A 25134-nucleotide genomic window follows, 5' to 3' on the forward strand; every position below is an offset into this window, starting at 1 on the left:
TTTCACTTAAAAAGAAAACCAGATTATTTTTCCTTCTTTGAGACAGTGTCACTATATAGCTTTGGCTGGCTTGAAGCCTGCTATGTTGACAAGGCTGGCCTGAAACCCTCAGGCATGCTTCTGCCTCCTAAGTGCCACCATTCCTGGCCTGAGCCAGATACTAAACAATGTCAGTCTTTAAAAAAAAAAAAAAAAGGGGCGTGTCAGTAGTTCGGTCATAGAGTGCTTATCTGCCTCGCCCAAGGTCCTGGATGTGATCCCCAGCACCACACGGCCACATACACAAAAATGACGATGTATTAAAATACAGTGATTGTCAAGGTTCCTCCACGTTTCACTGTCCTGACATAGCCGCCTCACAGGAAGGTTCTCCCAGGAAGCCCCCACGACCAGACCCCTGCAAACACTCTTACAGGAAGAGACCACCGCTGGACCTGGGGATGACAGACAGGTTCTGAGGATGGACACTCAGCAGCTATGCTATGTACGCCTTTAAAGGTGACGCCACACACAGGCTCTCAGGTTAAAGGTGACGTCACACACAGGCTCCCAGGCTCTAAGTGCTATCAAATGGCCGTGGTTTTCCTGCCGGACATCTTTTCAACAAGTAAGGGAGAAATGGGGAGAAGGCCTGATTTTCTATCTCTCCTGCTGATCTAGAAACTTCCTGCACTGTGGTCATCCCAGGCCCCCAGCAGACACATGATATAGCTGAGGCAGGAGAATGCTGCTTTTGTTCCTGGCAACTGACTTTACAATCTACAGGGTCACCCATGTTCCACAGGTCTCCTGACATGGCACCTCATGAGGATCTGCCAGGAGTTCTGTCAGGAAGCACCCTTGACCTGACTCCTGCAAACACACGGACTCTTGACATCTAAGTACAAAACCCACCACAGGACCTGAGCTGGCTTCAGCTGAACGGCAGCACCGACAGACAGAGGAAGATTATATAGCTGTGTGATAAGAAGGAAATGAACTATTGCCTCTAGGCCCATGTGCTCACATGGTATTCCCATGTGCACTTGCTCTCCATGCACGCACATGCGTATGTGATCACACACACACACACATTTTGCTTTAAGATGAATATCTAATTTTAATTTTTATTATATTTTGCATGCATGCATTTATCATGTGCGTGTGCTTTCCAGATGCTGTGGTGTGTTCATGTGGAGATCGGCAGACAACTTTTGGGAGTCAGTTTCTCCTTTCATCACGTGGAACCCAGGGGTTGAACTCAGGTCGTCAGGCTTGGTAGCAAGCGCCCTTACCCTTTACCTTGAACCATTTTTTTTTCTGGCTCACAAGTCTAATTTTGAATGAAACAGAAGATTAAAAAAAAAAAAAACAAAAAAAAAAAAAACTAAGAGAGCAGTTCCCGATCTGTACTGCACAAGGAAGAGACTAGGAACCACAGTGGATGGGTGCTGGGTGTGACCCTGCCCTTCAATACCATGTGTTGGGATGAGGGGTGTGTGTGTGTGTGTGTGTGTGTGTGTATGTGTGTGTGTGCGCTCGCGTGCAAGCAGAGGTTAAAATAGCAGCAGTAGGGTACTCAGAACCTGCAACCCATCATCACGCGGGTTTGAGTTCCACACACCCCACCCCCACTTTCTAGTGACCTGGGTAAGTTTCAGAACTTTTGCATGCTTCAGATTTGTCAAGTGTAAGATGGGCTGAAAAGTCACCTGCTTCTCTGAGCTGCAGAATTAAATGATGCTAGAAGGACCAGTACTCAGCACTCGGCTAATACTGTCGGTCAGTTCACACTGGGACTAACTTTTAATATGACAATACTGTCAGTTCACACGGGGACTACATGCCTTTAACATGACAATACTGTCAGTTCACACTGAGGCTACGTGCCTTTAACATGACAATACTGTCAGTTCACACTGAGGCTGTGTGCCTTTAACATGACAATACTGTCAGTTCACACTGGGACTACCTGACTTTAATATGACTAATAAATACAAGGTCTTTGTAACATGTTGTTGAAATCTCACAGCAGGTTTTGACATTATGTATAGTGATTTAATAAGATGTAATTAATAAAGGCTCAGCTACTATTTGCTTTTGATATTAAAATTAGATTTTTGCTGAGGCAGGAGGATTGCTATAAATTCAAAGTCAGCCAAGGCCATTCTGAGCTACAGAGTGAACCCTTGTATCTATCTATCTATCTATCTATCTATCTATCTATCTATCTATCCATCCACCCACCCATCTATCTATAGAGAAAGAGGGAGAGAGGGCTTATCCTGATAAGGCTGGGAAGTACTGACCTGAGTTGACTCAGAAGCTATGCTCAGTGGTCCCTGTGGTCAAGACTCAGGATTCTGCCTTCTCTGTGGCAGCTTTTATTTAACTAGGTGTCAGTTTCAAAGTGCTGAAAACTGACTTTAATAGAAGATACCAGACTTTTATAGAGGCATGTCATAGCCTGTCAGAGTATCGGGAAGGTTCATTTGTGGCAGATTTCAGAGTAGCACGTGGCACCTTCCTCTTTGGGACCTTCCTAGATCTGCCGGCAAGGTTTGGAGGGGTGCTTGCCATAGCCCAAGCCCCTCAAGGCCTCAGAGTAGAGATGGGAGGAGGCCCCCAGAAGGGGCTGCTTATGAGCTTCTCAACGACAAAGGGGAAGGAAAAGACGTTCCTTCTGGCTCTAGGTGCGGCATTATTGCACAGAGCCGGGCCTCCGCTCCATCTCGCTCCTTTTCTCCCAGGCTCACGAGTTCAAGACACACTTTAGCCAAAGGAAGCTGGCCACAGAAGGGTTGGATGTGTGAAACATCTGGGAATTGGACCATGATTTCAAGACAAGATACAAGGCCTGTGGTTCTTAACCTGTGGGGCACGACTCCTTTGAGGGTCACATGACCCTTTCAGAGGGGTCGCCTAGGACCATCTACATATCAGATATTTACATTATGATTCATAACAGCAGCAAAGTTACAGTTATGAAATAGCAATGAAAATAATTGTATAGTTGGGGGGGGGGGTGCACCATAATGTGAGGAGCTGTATTAAAGGGTCGAAGCATTAGGAAGGCAGAGAAGCACTGGGCTAAACTCAGGGAGAATTTGTGAACTGCAGGCTCTGTGACTCCACAGCTTAGAAACTGCCGCTTTGGCTTGAGACCCCAAGGAAGCAAAGCCACCCCCCTGCCTTAAAGCCACTGTGTCCTTCCTGTTATCCCAGAGATGACATCCCAATGGGGAAGGGGGGCTTCGAGGTGAGGGCCCTGGTTCACTTCAAAAGCAGACCTGCCTCATTCTAGAATCCAGCTGAGGGGAAGCAAGGGCTCTGGGGATAGGGAGCCTGCTTCCCACCAGCTCTAGCAAAAAGTGACCAGGGCCTAAGAACGCATATTCATAGGCCCTGTGCTGATGGGAACTTGGGGCTACATTTCTTTTTTAACTCGGTGAGATGACTGTCACGGCACTGAAGTGTCAGATCCACTGCCTCAGCACTCAACTGCAAGCCTCATGAAGACAGTCTTGATTCATAGGATCTGCTTCTCCAGCAACTGACACAAAGCATGGAGGACAGCAGTGGACAGCGAGGGAGGACGTGGGAGGAACGCCTCCAGCGCACGCACGCACAGAGCGAAAACCTCATCCTTACAGCACAGAAGAAGAACAGACACCAAGGGCAAAATGGGACACAGAGAAGCTACATCACCCTCCCAGTCGTCCTCAAGTCTGTCTTCACAGACGAGAGATGTCCCTAGGGTTGGGGAGGCAGAAACATCTTCCACTTTTCTGTTCAACCTAAGGTTTCCTGTATATAACTCCTCCACTGGCAAGGAGGCGACTGCCCAATGAATGGTACATGGGAAATATAAGTTGAACACGCATTGAACGTACGAAGCTGCTGGACACCTGAGCTTGGACGTGCTCAGAGCACTTACCCTAGCCTACCTCCAAGCAAAGCCATCTGACAAAGGACCCACTTTATAATGATGTGTTGAGGATCTTGGGGTGGATGAGACAGCTCAACTGGTAAAGAGCTTGCCAGGCGAGCCTGAGGTTTGGAGTTTGACCCCTGGGTCCCACGCAAAGGTGATCACTGAGAACCAACTGTCATTGTCTTTGCACTTGCACACACATGTGCTGTAGCATGTGCATGCTCCAACATCATACACATTGTGGGTAAAGTTCTTAAGAAATGCTAAATATTCTCTGTGATTCATTCACTGCTACCAAGCCCAAGACATTGTAAAGCAAAAGATTAGGAGCTGAGCTATCGTGATCTGGGAAGCCCTGCATTTAGTTTCTGCAGAGAGCACTGTGACTTGGGAGCCACGGGGCCATTAAGGTAAGCTCACTGCTGGAGAAACACTCAACTGGATGCTGAGGCCACAGGGAGGGCTGGATCAGGACCTGGGGCCAGGCTGCAGGGCACAGAGCACAGGGCACAGGGCACAGGTTCGTAAACAGTGCTAGCAGGGGAGGCCCTGCCCTTGGAGACAGCACAGGTGGACTAGCGATGGTGACTACCAGAGCTGCTAGACACCAAGGACAAAAGGAGTGGCAGTAAGTTGGGCCCCCTCCTTCATCAATTAATAATCAAGACAACCCTAACAGGCAGGCCTACAGACCAACCTAACAAAGATGACCACCCCATTGGAGTTCTTTTCAGGCTATTCTAGGCTGTGTCCAACTGACAGCTAATACTAGCTAGGACAATCAGAACCCGGAAGGCAGCGACTTGCCCAACAAACATCTTGTGTGGATTCCCAGGTCATTTTGGACTTGGGAATGTGGGGCTCCTCTCTTCCAGGTCTAACTAGGGAATCTACTGCACTGCCCTCTGGCCCTGTGCCACCCTGGAGGTGTCCTCTCCTGCTTCTGCCAACCAGATTCTTCTTCAGACGTCACTAAGGCAGACACAGAATGGCCAGCCTAGGATGTTTGGACAGAGGACAGAGTAAAAGGCTAGGCCGAGAATGACCCCTTGGGCCATCCGGGGCACCCAGAACTTTCCAAACAGGACTCTGAGGCCAACCCCGTCTCAGCAGCCACAGGTAGATGGTGGGAAGGTGCTGGGTTTGTTTTGTTTTTGTAGGACATGGGTTCTGTTTGTGACAGACAGGATTGGTGCCTGAGAGAAATGCTCTCCTTGGCTATGCCCCAGCCACAGCTTGGGAGAGTGGCCAGTCAGACTGGGAGCCACTTTAGCCTCCAGGTTAGCAAGGTGCAATGGAACGAAATAGATGAAACTGTGCAGTTGGGAACTTGGGCTAAGAAAACCGAGTCTTCAAAGCTGTCTACCCTGGTCTGTCCTGGCCTTGTCAGCATTTGGGGTGTCATAGCCATCATCACCAGCCAGGCATGATGGCACACCCCTGCAATCCCAGAGCTTGAAGGGGGCGGTGTGTGGAAGCGGAAGAATCAGAAATCCAGGGATGTTCTCATCTGCATATCTGGTCAAGGGTCAAGGGCAGTTTGGGCTACACACGACCCGGTCTCCAAAGACCAAACAAAACCAGACCAGACCAATCATCATCCCTTCTTTGACAGGGATCACACTTAGTTCTCTTCAGGGCCGGATTCAGCGAATGCCTGGTGCACGGAACGTTCTCAACGATGTGTGTAAAGTGAATGTTAACACACTAAAAACAAGACGGTGAGGCGGCTGCAGGCCTAGAGTCTGAAATTCTATGGATTTTATCACTTGCCTTGCTTCCTCCAAAGATGATGGCTGCCCTCCTATCCTCGCTCTACTAAAACATGTCCCAGCACACCCAGTGCCAAGCATTCTCTTCCCCTGCTGCCATAGTTGGATCAAGGCCCTCGGCCCTCACAAGCTGAGGCAGGTGGCTGCCATAGTTGACAGCCTATTTCTGCTCTTACCAGTTAGATTACGTGTGTACCACGTACCCACTGTGTTTGTCCTCAAACCTGGTTTTGTGAGTTGTGCTCATTATTGTATTTACATAATTTAATTATGTATTGTGTAAATTAATAAAATATCTGCACGAGAGGAGGAGAGAGCTACTGCTCCTGTGAGTTAGGGTTTTGGAAAGGCCTGATGAAGATGAGAGCATTCAAAATGATCTGCCGTCCTGCTCCTGCGAGGGGGAGATGGGAGGCGGAGACAGGAGAATCCTTGAAAGCCCATGGGCCAGTTAGCCAGGCATACAGCAGAAATAAGCACAGAGACCTGTCTCAGGCAGGGGAAAGGCACAGACTGACACCCAGGTCTTTGCACTGCACCCTGAATGCATTTCTTCTGAGGGATTCCATGAATGCCTTTGAAATGTTGCTCATGCCCTTACTGAGGTCATTCTGTAACTCAGGGTTTGAAAAGTCACCCACTTAATCCCATCCCTTTATTTCACTGAAAGGAAACTGAGGTGAAACACTCTGTAAATGCCTCTTAGCCATCGAGCCCGGGGAGCAGATGATTTCCACGTTCTGTGTTCTGCTTTCTCCCAGAGAAGCCTTTGTTTGGAAAGCAACAGACACAGATTGGCAAAGGGCTTGCTGTGAAAGCACTAGGATCTGAATTCTGATCCTCAGCGCCCATGCGAAAAGCCAGGAACATCCCTGCCCTAGGAAGGCAGAGACAGGTAGAGCCCTGGTGCTTGCTGGCCAGCCACTCAGAGCTGTATCAGCAAGCTCTTGGTTCAGGGAGAGACTTTGCTTAAAAAAAAAAAAAAAAAGGTAGGCAACTCAGCAGTTAAGGATGCTTACAGTCTTGGTTAAGACTGGGGTTAAAGTTAGGGTTCAGTTCCCGACCCTCACATGCGGTGGCTTCCCAATCACCTGTAACTAAGTTCTGGGGGATTCAACACCTCTTCTGGCTTCTGCAAACTCCTATACGCACACAGTAAACAAACACAGGCAGGTACATGTACTTAAATTAAGAGAAAAATATTTTTTAAAAAGCCAAAAAACAAAAAACAAAAAACAAAACCAAAAAAAACAAAAAAACCCTAAACCCAAATAAGATGGTAAGCAATTAAGGAAAACACCCCATATGTGTCAGCCTCTTGTCTCAATGTGTACAAGTACACAATCATGTACACACCTGCACACACACATGAACAGGTACAGGCATGCAGAGCGCACACATACACACACACACACACACACACACACACACACACACACACACACATACGAAGCAGGTAAGATGAGGAAGTACAACAGGGACACACCCTGGCAGGCAGGAAGACTGTCATTTCATGCCACGGCAAGCGCTAGGCAACCACACACAGGTGTGTGCGGTTTTATCGAGAACCGTGGCACAGCAGGCCTCTTGTGCGAGAGACACAGATTTGAAACAGGTGAACCGTGTGCCTGCCTGGGTCAGACACGTGAGCCTTCTAATTTTAGAATGACTTCAGCTCCACACGTGGGAAAACTGCAGACAATGGGACAGGGAAGCGGTTTGAAGTTCTGAAACGCTTTTGTTAAAGGAGGTGATACAGAGGAGAGTTGTGGCTGGCCCACCGGTCCGCCTGCTTTGTAAACAAGCAGGGAGGGCCTTCAAAGCCTTTCCCCTCTAATCTGACCTGCCCGCCTTCTGTGCAGTCCAGCCCCAAACATTCATCTCATTACATTGGAGTCCATAGCCCCCGCTGATGCCCGGCCTGGGCACCATCTCCCCAAGCAAGTGAAGACGGCGACATGCCCTGCAAAGAACCCCACAGTGATGCTACTTTGTTCATCCTTTTTGAACTGTCTTCCAGGTACTAAATTAAGCAAGCTGGCAAACACACCGAGGCCATATGGGTGGCCAAGGGGGAGGATGAGGAGTCAGAGGTGTAGACAGCTGATCTGGGGAGTGTGCAGGTGGCTCGGAACTTGCCTCTGAGGGGCCCAGAGGGGCCCTCGCCACACCTATTTGGCCACTCCAGTGAGTCTCATGAGAAAAGAACCAGATGAGCCTGGGAACGTGCGGTGCGGCTGAGGGCGAGGCTAGCGGCTGCCTGACAGCTTTGTGACTGGGTGCATTCTGTCCCCTTTAAAAGGGGCATTCACAAGCGCTTTAGGAGCTAGGGTAGAGCTCTTTCCTGAGGAGGGTGTAGCCGGTGTACTAAGCTGCGGGTGCCAACACCCTCCCCTGCCTCCAGCAGATGTTTCTCGGTGAGTTTTATAAACAGACAACCAGCAAGGATGAAGGTTCATGTTCCAGAACTTCAGAACATTGGCTTCACTCTTGTGACAGTTCATGGTCTAAATGGCACACTGACTGTGTAGTCACCTGCTGGGTGGGCCCTGGAGGGCCAGGCAGAGACGGCCAGTTCTTTGTAGGATTCTAGCAACCAGAGGGTTAGGATCTGAGGATACAAGGGCATCCTTGAAATGCAACATCCCAAGAGAATCAAATGTAGCTGTCCTGTATCCAGCAAGGACCCGTCCATACTGAAACCCACAGATGCCCAAGTTCTTACAGGAAATGGTGTAGATTATACATGGACATTACATATATATTCCTTTTAGGTTTTTGGTTGTTGTTGTTTTGTGTTTGTGTGTGTGTGCAAGCCCAAAGTTGACATCAGGTGTCTTCCTGCACTGTTCTTCACTGTATCTTTTGAAGCAAGGTCTCTCACTGTTTCAGCTAGTCAGCTAGCCAGCTGGCCCCAAGAATCAGCTGTCTTCATCTCCTAAGTGCTGGGATTACCAGGAACCACCATGCCTGTCCATTTTATGTGTGGGTCCTGAGGATCTGAACTCTGATTTTCACAATTCCACCAAACCATCTCCCTAGCCCTTCCTGTACATTTAAAATTACTACATCATTACTATAATACACAAAAACAATGCATAAACAGTAGCTATACTGTTGTTGTTGTTTTGTTTTGTTTTTCGAGACAAAGTTTCTCTGTGTAGCCCTGGCTGTCCTAGATTCATGTTGTAGGCCAGGCTGGCCTCGAACTCACAGATATCCACCTGCCTCTGCCTCCCAAGTGCTGGGATTAAAAACATGCGCCAAACAACATACAGAACATTGTTTTGTAAACATTTTGGGGGAAGGAAGTCTGTACTTGTTCAGAATGCTTGTCATTTTTGATCCATTTATCCTTTAATTTTTAAGATGTAGATATCGAGAGTCCACTCGCATGGCAGTCACACCCCCACTTCCCTATCCCAGCTCAGGGCAGACATCACCTATTGATCACTGACTACATTGCCCCCTAAAAACCTGAAGGCGCCCTCACCATCTCCCTACCAGGCCTTCAAGGCCTTTCCTTGTCCATTAGGACAGCATGTGGAGATTCTCAGGCTATTTCTCAGCCCAATCCCACAGAAGCGGAAACTAAGCTAAGCATACACTTGAAGATTAACCTGCTCAGGATCGTGGAAGGTCTGAAACCAAGTGGGCCCCACTGCAGAATCCTGGCCTCCTCCCCAAGGCCCCATGTTCTCGACTGTCCCACCCAAAGTAAATGCCTGAGAAGGCTTCGCTGATGCAACCCAGTTTCCCACACCTCTGGCACCCTCCACCCTCCATATTTGGGAATCTAAGGGAAAGGAACAAAATAAGATCTTACCAAGAAAGGCCAAGGACAACCGTCTGCTCTAATGGCATGAGTGTTTTTCCCAATGCATAAAAAAGGCCCATGGGACAAACCCTGTATTCCCCTGAGCCAGTGTCCCACCCTTGGTTGGCACATGGAGTCTGCAATTTTCTCTCCACAATGCTCTGTAATGCTGGAGCTTCACTCTACGGAGTGCCAGAGGCCCTTGTCACTGGGGAATATATAAAAACCGATCGTGGACTCATTTGCTTCTAGTTCCGGTCAACAGAGTGGAGAGCCATGCCCACTTGCTACTGTTCTGAAATTCCTCATCTTGACACCCAGTGGGTCCTTCTGGAACTTAGTGTATGAGCCCACCAGTACCCAGGCATGGGGGAGGGAAGCTCAGATATTGAAGTCACTCAGTATGTAATGAAAACATTTCTAAAAACAGTGTTCCCCTGAGGAGAAACATAAGTATAAGAACATAAGAGAACACCAAAATAATCACAAGTTAAAACTGAGGGCTTAGCCGGGCAGTGGTGGCACACGCCTTTAATCCCAGCACTCGGGAGGCAGAGGCAGGAGGATCCCTGTGAGTTCGAGGTCAGCCTGGTCTACAAAGCAAGTCCAGGATAGTCAAAGCTAACACAGAGAAACCCTGTCTTGGAAAACAAAACAAAACAAAACAAAACCCTGAGGGCTGGGTCAGCAAAGTGCCTGCTGTTCAACCACAGGGATCTGAGTTCAAATCCCAAAACCTGCCTTTAAAAGAAGGATGTTGTTGAGTGCTTTTATTTTATTTTATTTTATTTTATTATTTTTTGAGTGCTTTTTAATCTAAGTGCTCGGAGGCAGAGACAAGAGGATCTTACTGACCAACTGGTCTACCTTAACTGGTGTGCTCTAAACCATTGAGAGACCCTATCTCAAAAAAAGATGGACAATGTTCCCAAGGATGATACCCAGTGCTGCCATCTGACCTCCACGTGTATGTGAACAGATGTGCACTTACACACTCACGAGCCTGAACATGCACAGACACATTTGAGCTGCCCCCACCTCAGGATTTCAGCCCCGGGGGTGGCAGAGCAGGGTGGGGGTAGACTGAGAAGTCCTTTTGGTAAGGTCACCTAAAAGAAGAGAAAGTGAGGCGGACAAGGTCTCGTTAGTCACCCAACCTATGCAGAGTTCACTAGGACACAGTCACCACTGTTTGAACCTGACTGCTGGCCCCTCCCCCTGAGTGCCGGGACCCAGATTGCGAAGTGTGCAAAAGCTAAAAGAACCAGTCCCGCATCTAAATCATCCACCCAGGCGAGAGCAGCCAGAGGCCAGACAGGGAGCCACTTCCCTTGACCCTCGAGGAGAAGTGGCTTGGAGCTTTCTGTACAGTGCAGGGTTTGCCTCTGGCAATGGGCAGCTGCTAGAGTCCCAGTCAGCATAGCAGGGGACTGACTAGATTTGGGGGCCTCTGTGTGAGGAGCAGAAGTCCTAAATGCTTCACAATGTTGGGCACATTCCCACAGAGGGTCACCCAGAAGGGAAAGAGGGAAGTAAGGGTTTAGATGGGGTAGAGACTGCCATTTTGTGGCTGAAGGCTCGGGTCTGCCAGGTGGACCTACAGCACTCCAAAGAGGCTCAGCACCGGCCACTCCAGGGTCGTGAGGGAGCAGACTCAAGCAGGCCGACTCAGACTCTGTCTATGTGAACAGATGAGGCTGGAAGGGGGTAACATAGCCAAGATTGCTCCTCCCACTGGGCGACAGCAGCACTTGCCACCATTCCAACTTGTCTCAAGAGAGTGACTCAGTCAGTAGCCAGCAGGTCTCCATTCCACCTGGCTGGCCCAGCCCCAAAGCCTGCATGGTGCCTAGTTTGGTCTAGAAGGGTGCAAGGCAGAGCAGAGCCACATACACAGCATCTCAGCCTCCTAGAGCGGCCTGGAGGTATTGCCGTCAGGTAGGTACCCGAACAAGTGACCTCCTGCCTAGCTTCATGTCCGGGTTCGCCCAAGTCCAGGCTGTGAGTGTTGCTATGGCATCTGGTACTTGCTGGATGGCTCAGTGGATAAGTGCCTGTCACACAAACACGCACACACCCCTGTCCCAACACACAGAAAAAAAAAAAGCAGGAATCGAAATCACTAAGACAACCGTTTACTGTGCACAAACAGAAGCCACTAGCTAGGAGCCTATGAAACAGGATCGGTGAGAGAGAGAGAGAGAGAGAGAGAGAGAGAGAGAGAGAGAGAGAGACAGACAGACAGACAGATAGACAGACAGACAGATAGACAGACTAGGTATAACTAAGCAAAGAACAGAAATGAACAAGACCTTCAGAAATCTAATTATCACATGAGCTGGTGCTTCAGGCTCCTGCTGCAGGCCCCATTTCACCTGCCCACTCTGGGTGTCTAACCAGGCGAAAGGCTCTGTGAATGGGCAGCACCTGAGGGGAGTGTGCACAGCCCATGGGGAAGGCCCTCCGGTAGGTTCTCCTCTGCCTGCCTGGAGGAGACTCAGGGGGTTCAAGGACAGCCAAGTGTCCCCTGGGGAGGGAGCTCTCCAAATAGGAGGCAGGACCCACACCCCATCCATGCACACCCAGGAAGGATGGACTCACCGCTCCGGGGAGATGTGCTGTTCTCCAGAGCCTGGCCAACGGCTAACACGATACCTGTGAGGGAAGCAGAGACGATGGTTAAGTATCTCCTCAGGAAGGGACCTCCTTGGAGGTCAGGCGCTCTGGAAGGCAAAGACTTCAGAACTTCATGAAGGGGCCAGCAGATGTGTCTGATTACCTTATTTGAGGGGCCCAGTGCAAGATGAAATAGGGGCCCAGTGCAAAATGAGAGAGGGGCCACTTAGGCTGAGACCGGGAGAAATACGGGAGGGAGCAGAGGGAACTCTGAGTGTATTCCTCTGGCTGTCATCTCTTTCCACCTGTTGTGGAGGTTCCCCGCCCCCCCCCCCCAGGTGTGCTGTTGCTGTCTTTTGTGGGTGAGGGTACTCATGGGTCAAGGTCTGCCCCTCCCATACTCACACAGGGGCCCCTGTGTGACGGTTAGACTTTCCTCTAGCTGAAGCTGTGCTGAAGAGACACAGCTGGGGTCTAGAAGGTATGTCAGCTTCCTTGGGCTTGGCTGTCCCTAGCCAAGGAGGAGGGTGGCCTCAGAGCATTGCACCACCACCTCCAGGATGGCTGAGGAGCCTGGCTGAGGACAGATGGGGAGAACTGTCACCTCACTCTTCCTTGGGAGGCCATGGGGGGTGGGTATTCAGGTTTGTCCAGGGCCCCATTAGGTACGGAGTATGGTAGGGACAATGACCCATAGACAGCAGCCCAGTGATGGCAGCAGGTGCGACCCTGGGAATCAAGGCTCCCATCGACTTCCCTCACGAGACACAGATCCTAATGTAGTCACGAGGATTCCAAAACAGCCCAGTGTCAAACCCACAGGCAGGGCCTCTCTGTGACCCACAAAGCCACCTCTGCCAACAGGTGACCCATACGTGCCCTCCTGTTACAGTAGTGGAAGTGTTTGGAAACTGAGCAGTAAGTTCTCATTTAAAAAAAAAAAAAAAAGGAAGCTCTTGCAAGTTTTGCCCGAAACTGAAAGGCGGAGGGATGCCTCGGGCAGCCCTGCAGAGAAGGCTGAGCCTCAGGCAGACTGTTCTAGAAGGCTGATTTCCTAAGCCATTGCAGAAATCAAGATAGGTCTTGTCCACCCCTCTCTACCACAGGACCCATGAGGATGCAACAGTGGGTTCCTGTTTCTCAGAGGAAGCGTTTCCTCCCTACAGTCCACATGCTCATAGGATTCCCTAGACATATTTCAAAGGGGCATCTGCCACGCACACACCCAGGGTTCCGTTCCTGCCAGAGCCAGACAAGGTTGGGGGTTGCGCCCTCAGACATGTGGAATAGTCCCGTCCTGACGCTGTGGGCACTGCCACAAACCACCCTGGGCTGAAGCCAGTCAGTGACCCGTAATCAGTCAAGGCTGACATGGAGATGCCTGGCATACCTCAGGACAAGGAGCATGACCAGCCTGTCAGCAACTGTCCCCAAACCACTGAGTGATTCTTACACTGCCTCCCCTGCCTGAACCCTGCTTGCCAGGGCAAATAGCACAAACCCAGCCCCCAGCCTGGCCCTGCCAGCTTCCAGAGCAAAGTCAGGAGCCAGCGTGTGTGTGCTGGGGCCAGTCCCCCACCTGGCATAAAGCCCCTGTTTCTCTTCTGCTTCTCACCTGTCAGCTGTCGATTGCCAAACTCACAAAGGCATTGCAGGCACTAATTAACAGGCTACAGAGAACACATGCTCCTCTGAGGAATGAACAACACTTTGTTTTTATTTATGATTCTAGAACCCTCAGTTCCCATGATGCCCTAGTTCTGGCTCTCTTCTCAGGTGGGGTACCAGCGGTCCACAACCTGCACAGGTTTCTGCAGACATTCTTACTGCATCCTTCTCACAACCCTAGATGCAGGTTTCTCCCAGGTCCCCTGCCCCTGGGGATGCCCAGGAAACAGAGGCTTAGAAAGATTCAGAAATCTGCCCAAATCTCCTATCGTAAATTGAGACTTGAGTCTGTTCCCTTGCAGTGTGCAAGATGCTGTTGAGTAAATGTGCCCTGGCTGGTCATGCCACACCAGCAGGTGTGTATCCACCTGGTATGACCCTCCTGGCCTAACAAACCTGGCAGGCCCAGAGGTCTTTCAGAGGCCACAACCTCACCTCCTGGGATTTTTCTCCTTGCCCTCAGTTTCCCCATAAGCCAGGCCCGAGGGTTTCTCCACCTGCAAATGCTGGGGAGCCAGCAGCCCCTGCATGTGGCCTGGTGTCGGAAGGCCTTCTAGGAACATGCGGCCTTGGCAGACACAAGGCTCTGAGAAGCCAAGGGGCCACCGCAGAGCTGGCTGTCACCACCAGGGTTCAGAAAGATACAGCCCAGACTCGGGCTCAGATTCGGCAGCAGGCAGGAGCCGTGGGTCCCTCTAGGGTGAGTGTCAAAGCCACCTGGCACTGATCCTGAGGGTGGGAAGGCAGCCTGTAAGGCCACCACGGGGCCAGCACTCCTCCCTCGGGGACAGGCATCCTTTCAAGGCTGTTTCTCAGGTTTGTCTAAAACAGCTCCAAAGTGGGAAACCCCAACTGCAGGCTTCAGAAAGAAAAGGTGGGCAGTGGGGTGGTGTTAAGGGGAAAGCCACACACAACCGAAGTGTATGCTTCAGGTTCCTGGCTGCCCCCAGCAGAGGTGAGCATGTCCTGCCCTCTGTTGCAGTCTGTGTCTGCTCCTAGGCTCCTACCTCCTCCGCTGAGTGGCTCAGTGGGAACATAGCCAAGAGCTCTACATCTCATCCGTGTTTGGGCCTCTTTGCTTGGTTTCAGAGGGAAGGGCAAGGTTGGGCGAGGTTCTGGGGTCAAGAAAAGATGTGGATCATGGTCACAGCAGGTGCCTTCGGGTGCAGATGCTCAGGGTTCAAGAACTGCATGGGGGGGCTGGAGAGATGGCTCAGTGGTTAAGAGCGTCGCCTGCTCTTCCAGAGGTCCTGAGTTCAATTCCCAGCAACCACATGGTGGCTCACAACCACCTATAATGTAATCTGATGCCCTCTTCTGCAGATAAAGCACTCATATGCAATAAATAAAATAAATAAATCTTAAAAAAAAAAAAGAACAGCACAGGTGGGGGTGATTGGCAGGAGGTGGGTAGAGTGGGGCAGAAGGATACATGAGCAGTGTCGGGGGTGGCTACTAGCCTCCCCTTCTTCCTCTATGTTATCTGAAGTGGAGAACGATGAGGGACAGAGGAGGAACCAAGGAAGATGTGACTAGCCCCCCAGTGAGACCATGTAGCTCGACACAAGGTTTCCAGGGCTTCCAGCGGCACAAGAACACCTTTGGATGGGTGACTCAGACCCTAGGCCCTGCCAGCACAGAGCAGTAAGCATCTTGCCTTACCAATTCCCCTGTCTTTCCTGGGAAGAGGCATCAGTTCACACTTGGCCCTGCTCCCAGAGGTGCCGTGCACCAGCTGCCCAGGACATCAGGCAAAGCTGCCGAGGAACCTTGGAGGAACTGGCCAAACAGGACAGAGAGAACTCCGGGGACAGTGAGGCAAGGTGTTTGGAAAGAGAAGAGACCCAAGAATGAGTCACTTAGACAGATGGTTCCACAGGACAGAGGGATCTTTCCGTAGGCACTGTACCTCCAGAGCGGTCTTGCAAACCACAAGTAGGACTTTGACATCCAGGAAGAGAATTTGGTGGGAAACTCACAGGCAGGGGCTGGTGCTGGGTCAGGAGGTGGGTCCTCATACAGCATAAACTATATGGATGGTTGTGAGCTGCCATGTGGGTCCTAGGAACGGAACCCAGGGCCTCTGGAAGAGCAGCAGGTGCTCTTAACTTCTGAGCCATCTCTCCAGCTTGTTAGTTTGTATGGACACAGAGTGTTTGCCTGGCCTGGAACTCCAGTGAACCCCAGGGATCGGCCTGTCTCCACCTCCCTATGCTGGGATACAACTGCACACCATTAGACCTGGCTTTTTCCATGGGCTCTGGGGGTCAAACTCAGGTCCTCATGATTGCAGGGCAACCACTTTAATGACCAAACAATCTCCTTAGCCTCACACACACACACACAATATATATATATTTAGTGTGTGTATGTATGTATTTTTTTAATTTTGGAATTTTATTTTGGAATATTTGCATGTAGATGTTGAGATATCTTGGGAACCAGAGCAAAGTCTAAACAGAAGATTAATTTGTGTCATATGTATGTCCTATGAATAGGCTCAGTGTCATTTGGTTCAGTGATTTGAAGGTGTCTGCCTGGTGATGGTGACCCACTCCACCCAGAAGGTCAGATGTGGAATCTTCCACTTGGAGCCTCACACGGGCATTTAAAACTGTTCAGACTTTGGACTTCAGGCCTTCAGTCTAGGGACACACAGCCTGTATGATGCTCCTGTTTTGGAGGTGAGAAGGTGCCAGCATAGTGCCGGGCTGTAGGCTCCATCCCAAGCACTAGGTAAAACCAGGTGTGGTAGCACATACCTGTAACCCCAGCGTCAGGAAGTGGGGGTAACAGCATCAGAAGTTCAAGGCCATCCTCAGCTTCTTAGGGAGTTCAAAGACAGCTTGGCCACTTGAGACCATGTCTCAAAAGAAAAAACAACCCCCCCCCCCCAATCCCGTCCCTTTCCTTTTTGGCTAAGGCCAGGCATTCTCAGTAGGTTGGGGGAATGCAGGCAGACAAGAGCCCAGAGCCGAGGCTAGTCTAGGGATGTGTTTTCTTTCGCACGTTCCTCTTCTCCGTTTCCTCTTTCTCCTGGTCCTCCCCCCTTTCTGCCATATAGTTCAGGCAGGTCTTGACTCCACAACAATCCTCCTGTCTCAGCTGGCCAAGTCCCTAGATTACAGCCAGCTGTGAAGACAGAGGGCTGTCCACCTTCTCAGCCAACCAGCTGGGCACAACTGACCATGACCCCTTCTGAGTAAGTCCTCTGCCTGGAACTGGGTCAGTCACGACTGCCTGCACAACAGTCTCAGCAAGCGGTGCTTTTATGAAATTTTATCTTCCATTTTCCCATGGAATTATACAAACTATCTTCTCTGGCCGACACATTGAATCAGGGCACTACTCTATCTTCAGTACAGACTTGATGGTTTATTACCATATTTTTCAGACAATAAGACACACCTGACCATAAGACGCACCCAGTTTTTAGATCAGTAAAACAAGAAAAACAGTAAAAACAGTCATCAGACCATAAGGTACACCCTAATCCCCCCACCACTTTTTTTTGGGGGGGGGAGAAGTACATCTTATGGTCCGAAAAAGTATAGTAATCCATCTGGAAGTCAGGACCCATAAGAGCCAGTGAGCTTGGGTCCCATGGCTGCCTGTCCTACTGACTTCTGGGGTCCCCTTAAGCAGCTGATTTCATATTGGTGAGTCTAATCTTCTGGTGACCTTTTGGTGACAGTATGTCGATGGTGCCACAGCCTACCCTCCAGCATCACTTGAAAAGCACATAGGAATTTTCCACATCCTTCTAGGTCTAGAAGAGACCCTCAGGGACAGGGAGGCAGAGAGTGACAAAGGGGTTGGGCATCGCAGCCTTTGGCGTTTCTGAATTCTGATTCTGCTATGCCCTGACTTTGCCACAGACCTGCTTTTGTGTCTAAGAGACTTTGACACATTCTAAGCTTGCTAAGCTGTGGAGTCCCTCTGTCAAACAAGAAAAGGATCTCCTCAGAGGACTATGGCAAAGGTGTGGGTGGGTCCGTTCCTTAGAGCAATGTATGCCCACTGGCCCTGGCAACCGGCCTGCTTCAACCCGATGTTGCTTCTTCACACACCAGGGCTCCCCAGAATTCAGAGGAGGAGCAACAGTTGCTCACCGGACTCTCCCTCAGGACTCCCAGAAAAGACCACCCAAGGTCAACAAAAGGACCACTCGAGACCCAGAGTCTGCTAAAGCCCACTGGTCCCCCAGGGCACTGATCTTGCTTGTAGGATTTTAAAAAGTCACAGACCATTTATGTTAATGAATCAAACATTGAACAAACACATAGAAAGAAGAGAAAGAGGGTCAGGCTAGGTGGGGGATGAAAGGCATCAGGAAGGAGGGAGGGAAAAAGGGAGGGGGGGGAAAGGAAGATGGAGAAGGTGTGGGTGTGGAGATGGCACAGCAGTTAAGAACCGGTACTGCTTTCAGAGGCACTGAGTTCTGTTCCCATCACCCACATCAGGTGGCTCACAGTATCCTGTAACTCCAGCTCCAGGGGATTCAATAGCATCTGGGTTCCTACACACACACACACACACACACACACACACACACACACACACACACGATTAAAAGTTAAAATACAAAGGAAATCTGAGATGTGTGGTTTTTCCCCTCTAAACATCTGAGGCACATGGGGCGAGGGCTGCATTTCCCACTATCACACTGGGCACAGGCAGACATTGTAAGCTGCTCATGTCACCAAGACCATCCCAGACACTTGTCCTGACTCCCGCCCCAAACACCATCTCCAGCCTCACCCTCCAACAGGGCCTGCTCCCCAAGTCACAAGGTCAAAAATAAACTCAAGTCCTCCTCCGCCTCCTTCTGTTCTGGGCAGGGCTGAGGACCAGGTCGGGCTCCTCCCTCCAAACCAAGCCCTCCTACACAGCCAGCCCCGCAGGGACTTCATCCATCCCTGGATCCCGGGCCTCCCCAGTCCAGGCCTCAGCACCTCTCTAGGCAGCACAGCAGTTGCCAAACCGGTTCTTCTGAGGCCTTTCTGCCCTCACTCTGGCTCTCTGGCTGCCTGAGCTATTGGGGGGGGGGGGGGAGGGCAGGGGAGCCAGCGCTCTGGACCGGTTCCTTCCCCAACTCACAACCCAGGCTGGAGTCCTGAGCAAGATTTAAAACACGTAGCCTGAAAAGCCTGGCATGGTGGTGCATGTCTGTGGTACAGGAGGGTGAAGGAGGAACATCCCCCTTCTAGGTCATTGTAAGTTTGAGGCCAGCCTCTCCCAAAGGAACAACAAGGTTCTCCCCCAAGTCTCCAAACACCCCCCCCCACACACACACACAGAGCCACCAGGCCTCAGATGTTGCGCCTCTACCTCTTTAGCACTTAGACACCCACTGCCTACCGCAGCTGCAGCCATGCACCCCATGGCTCTCACTCAGCACAAAGCTTGGGGTCCTTGCAACTCTGACCTCTGTGTAACCGTGGAAGCCTCTTCCTTCACTGTGAAAGGTCACATATTCCATCTCCTGGACAAAGCCATTGCAACGCAGGACTTATCAGAAGCCTGCAGGGACACCGAGTGACCTTCAGCTTACTAAGTAGCCAAGGACGACCTGGAACTCCTTCTCCGCCTGCCTCCACTTCCCTAGCGCTGAGAACGCAGGCTGGCCCCGCCCCGCCACACCTGACTGCACTGATCGATAGCTGCGTAGGGTGCTCATCACCCTCACCACAGCCGCAGCTTGCTTCAAAGCGTCACGTCATGCCCTGACATACGTGTGAATGGTGTATGCACATGGACAGGGAACGTTGTCTAGAGTGCCGCTCTCTCATGTTGGCACACCTCGCCCCTCTGTGGAAATCATGGCTGCCTCTGAGTCCATCTCACCCGTGAGAAACACAAGCATGCCTTTCCCGGCTCACTCCTGTTCCACCTCGTGGCTTGAGATTTTCCCACGCATCCGTCTGTCCCAGGATACTGTGTCTACTATCCCGTGCTTGGCCTGACGTCCGTCTGGTGCCCACATTGGATGGACTGAGCTGTCCCCTATTGGGAAGGGAGCTGGAGGTGACGATGGGGAGCCTATAGAGGGGTAGCCCAGAAACCTGCTTTCCCATAATTCTCTGCTTAGATATTTTTCATTTTACATCTTTAGGTTTTCTTTCTTATTCAGATTTCGGGGGAAATGGAGTACACTTGAGTTCTGACCATTCATTCATTCATTCATTCATTCACTCAGGTGGTGACCGAGTGTCTATTACTATGGCCAATTAGGTGTTGGAGAGATGGGGGACAAGAGGCACATCGCTCACAGCCCACCTGGTCCTCTTCCTAGATCCCCCCCCTTCCAGTTCTTAAAAGCCATCACAACGAATACGAGAAATGGTCCCCAAAAGAGCTCAAGGGGGCATGAGGCGACTGACCTGCCTCCCATGGAGCCAGAGTGCTCCTGGCCCTGTCTTCTCACCGTGCTGTGTCTAGCTGCGTGTGCCCGTCTATCTGATGGTTTGCTCACGCTCAAAGCATTTGGGTTGCAGGCGCGAAGCCAGCCTGTGGAATGACTAGGCTGACCAGCCACAGATACAACCTAGTGTTGAGTAGAAATCCAAATGGCTGCTAAAATTGTCTCACCTGACAGAGAAAATTATGACACAGGGGCTCTTCTCTAGGTGGGCTATGGAACTGGCCTGCCTGTTTTTATTTTCTCAATCTTGGCTCATTTGGGATGCTCCAAGGAGGCCAAAGTGTATCCCACGAGAGCCAGTCTGACTAGTGTGTGACCAGGTTCTTTAAACAGAAGAGGGACCCCCCCCCAAGACGGGAGTCGCAGTTGAAGCACCAGGGAGTTCCCGCCAGGTCTACCGAGGCTCTCAGTCTTGATGTTCTTTCTTCTCAGGGGCATCTATCTGTCCAGGTTGCCTAAGTACACGAGCTCAAATGTTCCATCCAGTTTTCTAAGCCCAGCTAGATGCTTCCCCTCCGCCACTTCTTACCACATATGTGCAGGCACGGCCTTTGACTTCCCTGAGCTACTGGATGCTCATTAGTGCCAGGGCCAGTGATGGGTCCCACTTGGCTCACACACATGGACCATCTGGGGGTTCCCAGTCCCTCTCTCCCTCTCACAGCCCAGACCTCATTCCCTGTAGTCTCGGATTTATAAAAAGCTGCTTAGCAAAGTGTACTCTGAGCTGTTTAGACTAATTAGTTAATTAATTAATTAATTAAAAATCCCTAAAACTGACATCACAGACACAAGGCCGGCAGAGAGTTGACCCGATTGCAAAAAGATGTGGTGCACCCTGATGTGCTGGAAAGCTCCCAAGGTAAACAAGATGAAAACTGACTAATGAGAAAGCCAGAGAGGTGCTTGCGGGAGACCCACCCTGTCCCACTGAGACACCTGTTCTATTCCTAAGGCCACATGTGTGAGCTGAGACATATCACCCTTCTCCTTGCTCTACCCTTCAGCCACTCAGCATCCCAGCTCACAATGCTGCTCGCTGATGCTGCTCCTCGGAGCACACAGTACAGAGGCCTGACATCACAGCTCAGTACTTGCCAGGGTACAGAGGTGTGTGTGTGTGTGTGTGTGTGTGTGTGTGTGTGTGTGTGTGTGTCTTGGGGCAAGAAGGGTTCTTGGCAAGGCCTATCTGCAAGATCTGGGCCACACCTTCCCTTCTCTGCCAGGAGGGAGCCCATCTTTGGATCTCTTCCGTACAGTCACGCTTATCAAAGACCTGGGATGGGTCCTGAGTCAAGCTTCCTCTTCCTGAGGGGGGCCTCTCCCCCCAATCCCCTCCACCCCCATCTGGGTTCCTGGAACTGCAAGGTATCAGGGCTGGCTGCAGTCCCCAGATGCTGAGTCACCAACAGGCTCTACCAGGGATGACCGAGCTCGGAAATGGCCAAGGCACTGTACCATGATGAGTACTCTGAAAGCCCGTGCCAGCTGGCTGCGGCTGGTTCAGACCTCAAGGGTCCTAGAAGGATGAAGAACAGCAGCCTAATGTGGGGTCAGGAGGTCAGTGCTATAGTACCAGCCATGGCGTCCAGGGCCTTGGAGCCTGAAACAGGCAGAGAATGAGGCTTCTCCCCAGCTAGGTGAGAAGCAAGCATTTGGGAGCGATGACCAACATCTGCTGGGAAGGCATATAACAAGTAAATAGAGCAGCGAGCCAGGCTTAAGGCCTGGACATGTGTGACTCCGGGCAGGACTGCACTACTCTTCCATTTTCTGGGAATCTCGAAGCAGACTGTTTACAGTGCCGGCAGCCCTGTGATCTAGACTTTTCCTGGCCACCGCCTTCCTTCTTCCTACAGCCCTATGATCTTCACTGTTCCTTTATCAAGTGTGATCTTGTCCTCGGGAACCACCCATGACCTCACCCTGGTGCCTTAGCCACCCTTTGACGGTAACAACCTCAAAACCACCCAGACCCTACACAGGACTACTGTGAAAACAATGAAGGGGCTCTCTCTCGGAGAAGCCGCACCCCTGTTCTCAGATGCGTCTTGCTTCGTGAGCACCCTTCGCCTAACTGTAGTGCTTAAAAATCTATTTTAAAATGCCTTTAAGAACCCCAGTTCTGCTTCATCCTGGCTCACCCTGAAATTCTTTCCTGTGTCAAAGGCAAGGATCTGGCGTCACCTGTATGGGGAAAAAAAATGAGGGGACCCTCTCTGGCTGCTGCTGTGACGGTGGCATTATTCGTCTGTCCCTGCTGCTACAGAGTACGTTGCTGCTGCCGTTTGTGGAAGCCTTTGCCGCTCTGCAAGGTCCACAGGGATGCTATGAGTCCCTTCCCCATCTGGGTGGTCCACTGGGACATCTCAGCCTCCCTGGCCTGTGGGGGTCCAAATCATCTTCTGAGCCCGACACCGGCCAGCAGAGTTAGCCTACAGGTAGCCCCAAGCTAGCTGGGTCTACTCCCTTCTCCGTGGCTAGCCCAGGTGTAGAGATCCCATCTGGCCAGGGGCTTACAACTCCTTGTAGTTGTGCAAATAGTCCCTGAACTCTGCTCTATTTCCCAAGTGAGCGACAAACACATTTCTTCCCTCCGCTTCCCAAGGTCCAGGACGCCCTGGCACCACCCTGCGGGAGGTGTTTCGGGCCAACACAGACACAAGTGTAACTCGGCAGGGTTAACGCAGCATGAGCCCGGCTGTTGAAGGCAATTGGGAAGAAAAGATGCTGAGATAAGTGACCCGCAGAAAGGACCAAACAGTTCCTAGAAGGGTCACCAGCTTGCAGGGGGCACCCTGAAGCTCTCTGGGTTCACTTTATAGACTGACAGGGTCCCAGAAATGAGAAGCAGGAGTTACTCAGTGTGTGTGTGTGTGTGTGTGTGTGTGTGTGTGTGTGTGTGTGTGTGTATGTGTGTGTGTGTGTTGGGGATGGGGGAGGACAGGTGAAAAAAAAGCCTAAAGCTGGAAGGAAGGGAGGAGGTGTGGGGTATGGCTGGCTTGCTGCCTTCCACTAGGAGAGTCTAACCAGAAGACCACCCCCCCCCGCACCCCCCACCTTCCCCTCCCCCTTTCCAGCCAGGGTTTCTTCCTACAGGCAGCGCACCTTGCAGAGGTCATTTGAACTCCACAGGGGTTTCATTTCTGTGCCACTGACAAAGGCCACTCTTGGTAGTCAGTGGGTGGGCCAGGGACAACACATTTCTGTAACACATAGGACTTTGCTCCCCCTTAGGATGCTGTTGGCGCTTCTGCCTGAGACACTCTAGATCACAAAGGGGAGAATCCTGTCACTCCAGGACTGTTAGCCCCCAACTGTGCCCGGGCAGAAGTAGCCAGCACGCAGGAGAAAGGAATTAGGGACAGTTATATGATCTGACAAGTCCTTCATCAAAGGAGAGCCTGCCCTGGAGGGCATCGGGTGCTCCTGTTCCTGCCAGCTCTTATGTCCGTCTGTCCGCGCCCGTCTGTCTGACTTTTTTCATGGACTGGGCAGCATCCCGGCCGAACAGCACAAAGCCTGCCTGTATAGCACCGAGGCTGACTAGCCATAGACAAAGGCAGTTATTTTGCTCTCCTGGTCTACAGCCTAGCTTGGGGGGCCCTGATGTAGCTACTTGGGTTGTCATGGCTACATGTAGCAACACCGTTTGGTGCCTTAAGTTCTCTGAGTCACGCTCTCTGAGTCTCATCTGTGGACCCTGGAGACACTAGTAGGGAATTGGGCACGCTGCCCACTCAGCTTGGGGACAGATGACCATGCGCCTTTTGTTAATGTCAGCTTAGAACATTGAAAAGGAGAACAGAGCTACAGTTGTTTGTAGTGCTGAATTCCATAAACCTGAATCCTTCCTCCGTCTTCTCCACACTTATCCTTTCAGCTTCTGTTGGGAAAGAACAGAGAGGGAAGAAGGAGTAGGGAAAAAAGAAAAAAAAAAAGGACATTTGCTGCTAGGAGGGTTCAAATCTCACGGCAGCGGGGAGACAGGATTCCATGTTGAACCCCAGAGAAGGGTGCAACGGGACAGCGGTCTTGGATCTTCCCCGTTCGGAGCGCTCTGGAGCGCAGCCTTACAGCCAGACCCATCTCAGCGGAGCTGTTGAGGTGAAGCCTACTGTAAGCTCGGGCACCACTGCAGGGGTCAAGCCAGAGCGCCCCTTGCTGCATATCAAAGAGTTGAAGACAGACCTTCAGCACAGCATCTATAGAAGCTGGTCATCAGCGGCTGAGACCTGGGTACCACGAAAACGCCCTTCACAGGCGGCTGGTAAGTGGTGTCACAGAGTAGCTATCACACAGCAGTGAAAGCAAATAGGCTGTGAGGCTACCAGGAGATGGGAAGTCTCAACACCATAAGGTCCTAGACGTAAAAGAAGCTGGGCTCCAAGTGGCTGGGAATGCCCTCCGTGAACTGGGAAAAGGCACAAGTGTGGAGGTCCGAAAAGATCCATGGTGGCTAAGAAGTTAGGAAAGGGATGGGCAGCAGGAGACAGGGGCCGTTTGAGGCCTGGAACCCATTCGGGTTGATGCTATAATAGCAGACCGTAAGCATTATAAATCTCTGTAAGCCCATGTAACATACACCGCCACATGGAAGCCTCATGTCAACGAGGGACTTCTGACCTATATTTAACTGTAGTTAAGTTGTCGGTGGGGAGGTGGCTCAGGGCATCTGCTCCTTACAGAGGACCTGAGCTTGTTTCTCAGACCCCCACTGGGCAGCTCACAACTGCCCATAATTATTCCAGCTCTGGGGGAACCAACACCCTCTTCAGGCACACACACACACACACACACACACACTTAAATAATAAAATATATCGCTAAAGCGGTTTTAGTTACATACTATTAACTTAGTAGTAACATATCAGCGTGGGCATTGCCAACTGTAACAGATACACCAGCCGATGAAAGGGGCTGG

The 25134-nt window shown here is 51.0% G+C and overlaps 1 protein-coding gene across 2 annotated transcripts in view; it reads right to left on the bottom strand.

The window, feature by feature from the left end:
• Positions 1-25134, bottom strand: part of TGFA (transforming growth factor alpha) — an 85755-nt gene that overhangs the window by 38075 nt on the left and 22546 nt on the right. For both annotated transcript variants that reach the window (XM_084766659.1, XM_084766660.1), the window contains exon 2: positions 12104-12157. In XM_084766659.1, coding sequence (XP_084622785.1) covers positions 12104-12157 — 54 coding nt within the window. The remainder of the gene's footprint in view (positions 1-12103; positions 12158-25134) is intronic.

This window comes from Acomys minous, assembly GCF_964271855.1.
Source record: "Acomys minous genome assembly, chromosome: 17".
NCBI classification, from domain to species: domain Eukaryota; kingdom Metazoa; phylum Chordata; class Mammalia; order Rodentia; family Muridae; genus Acomys; species Acomys minous.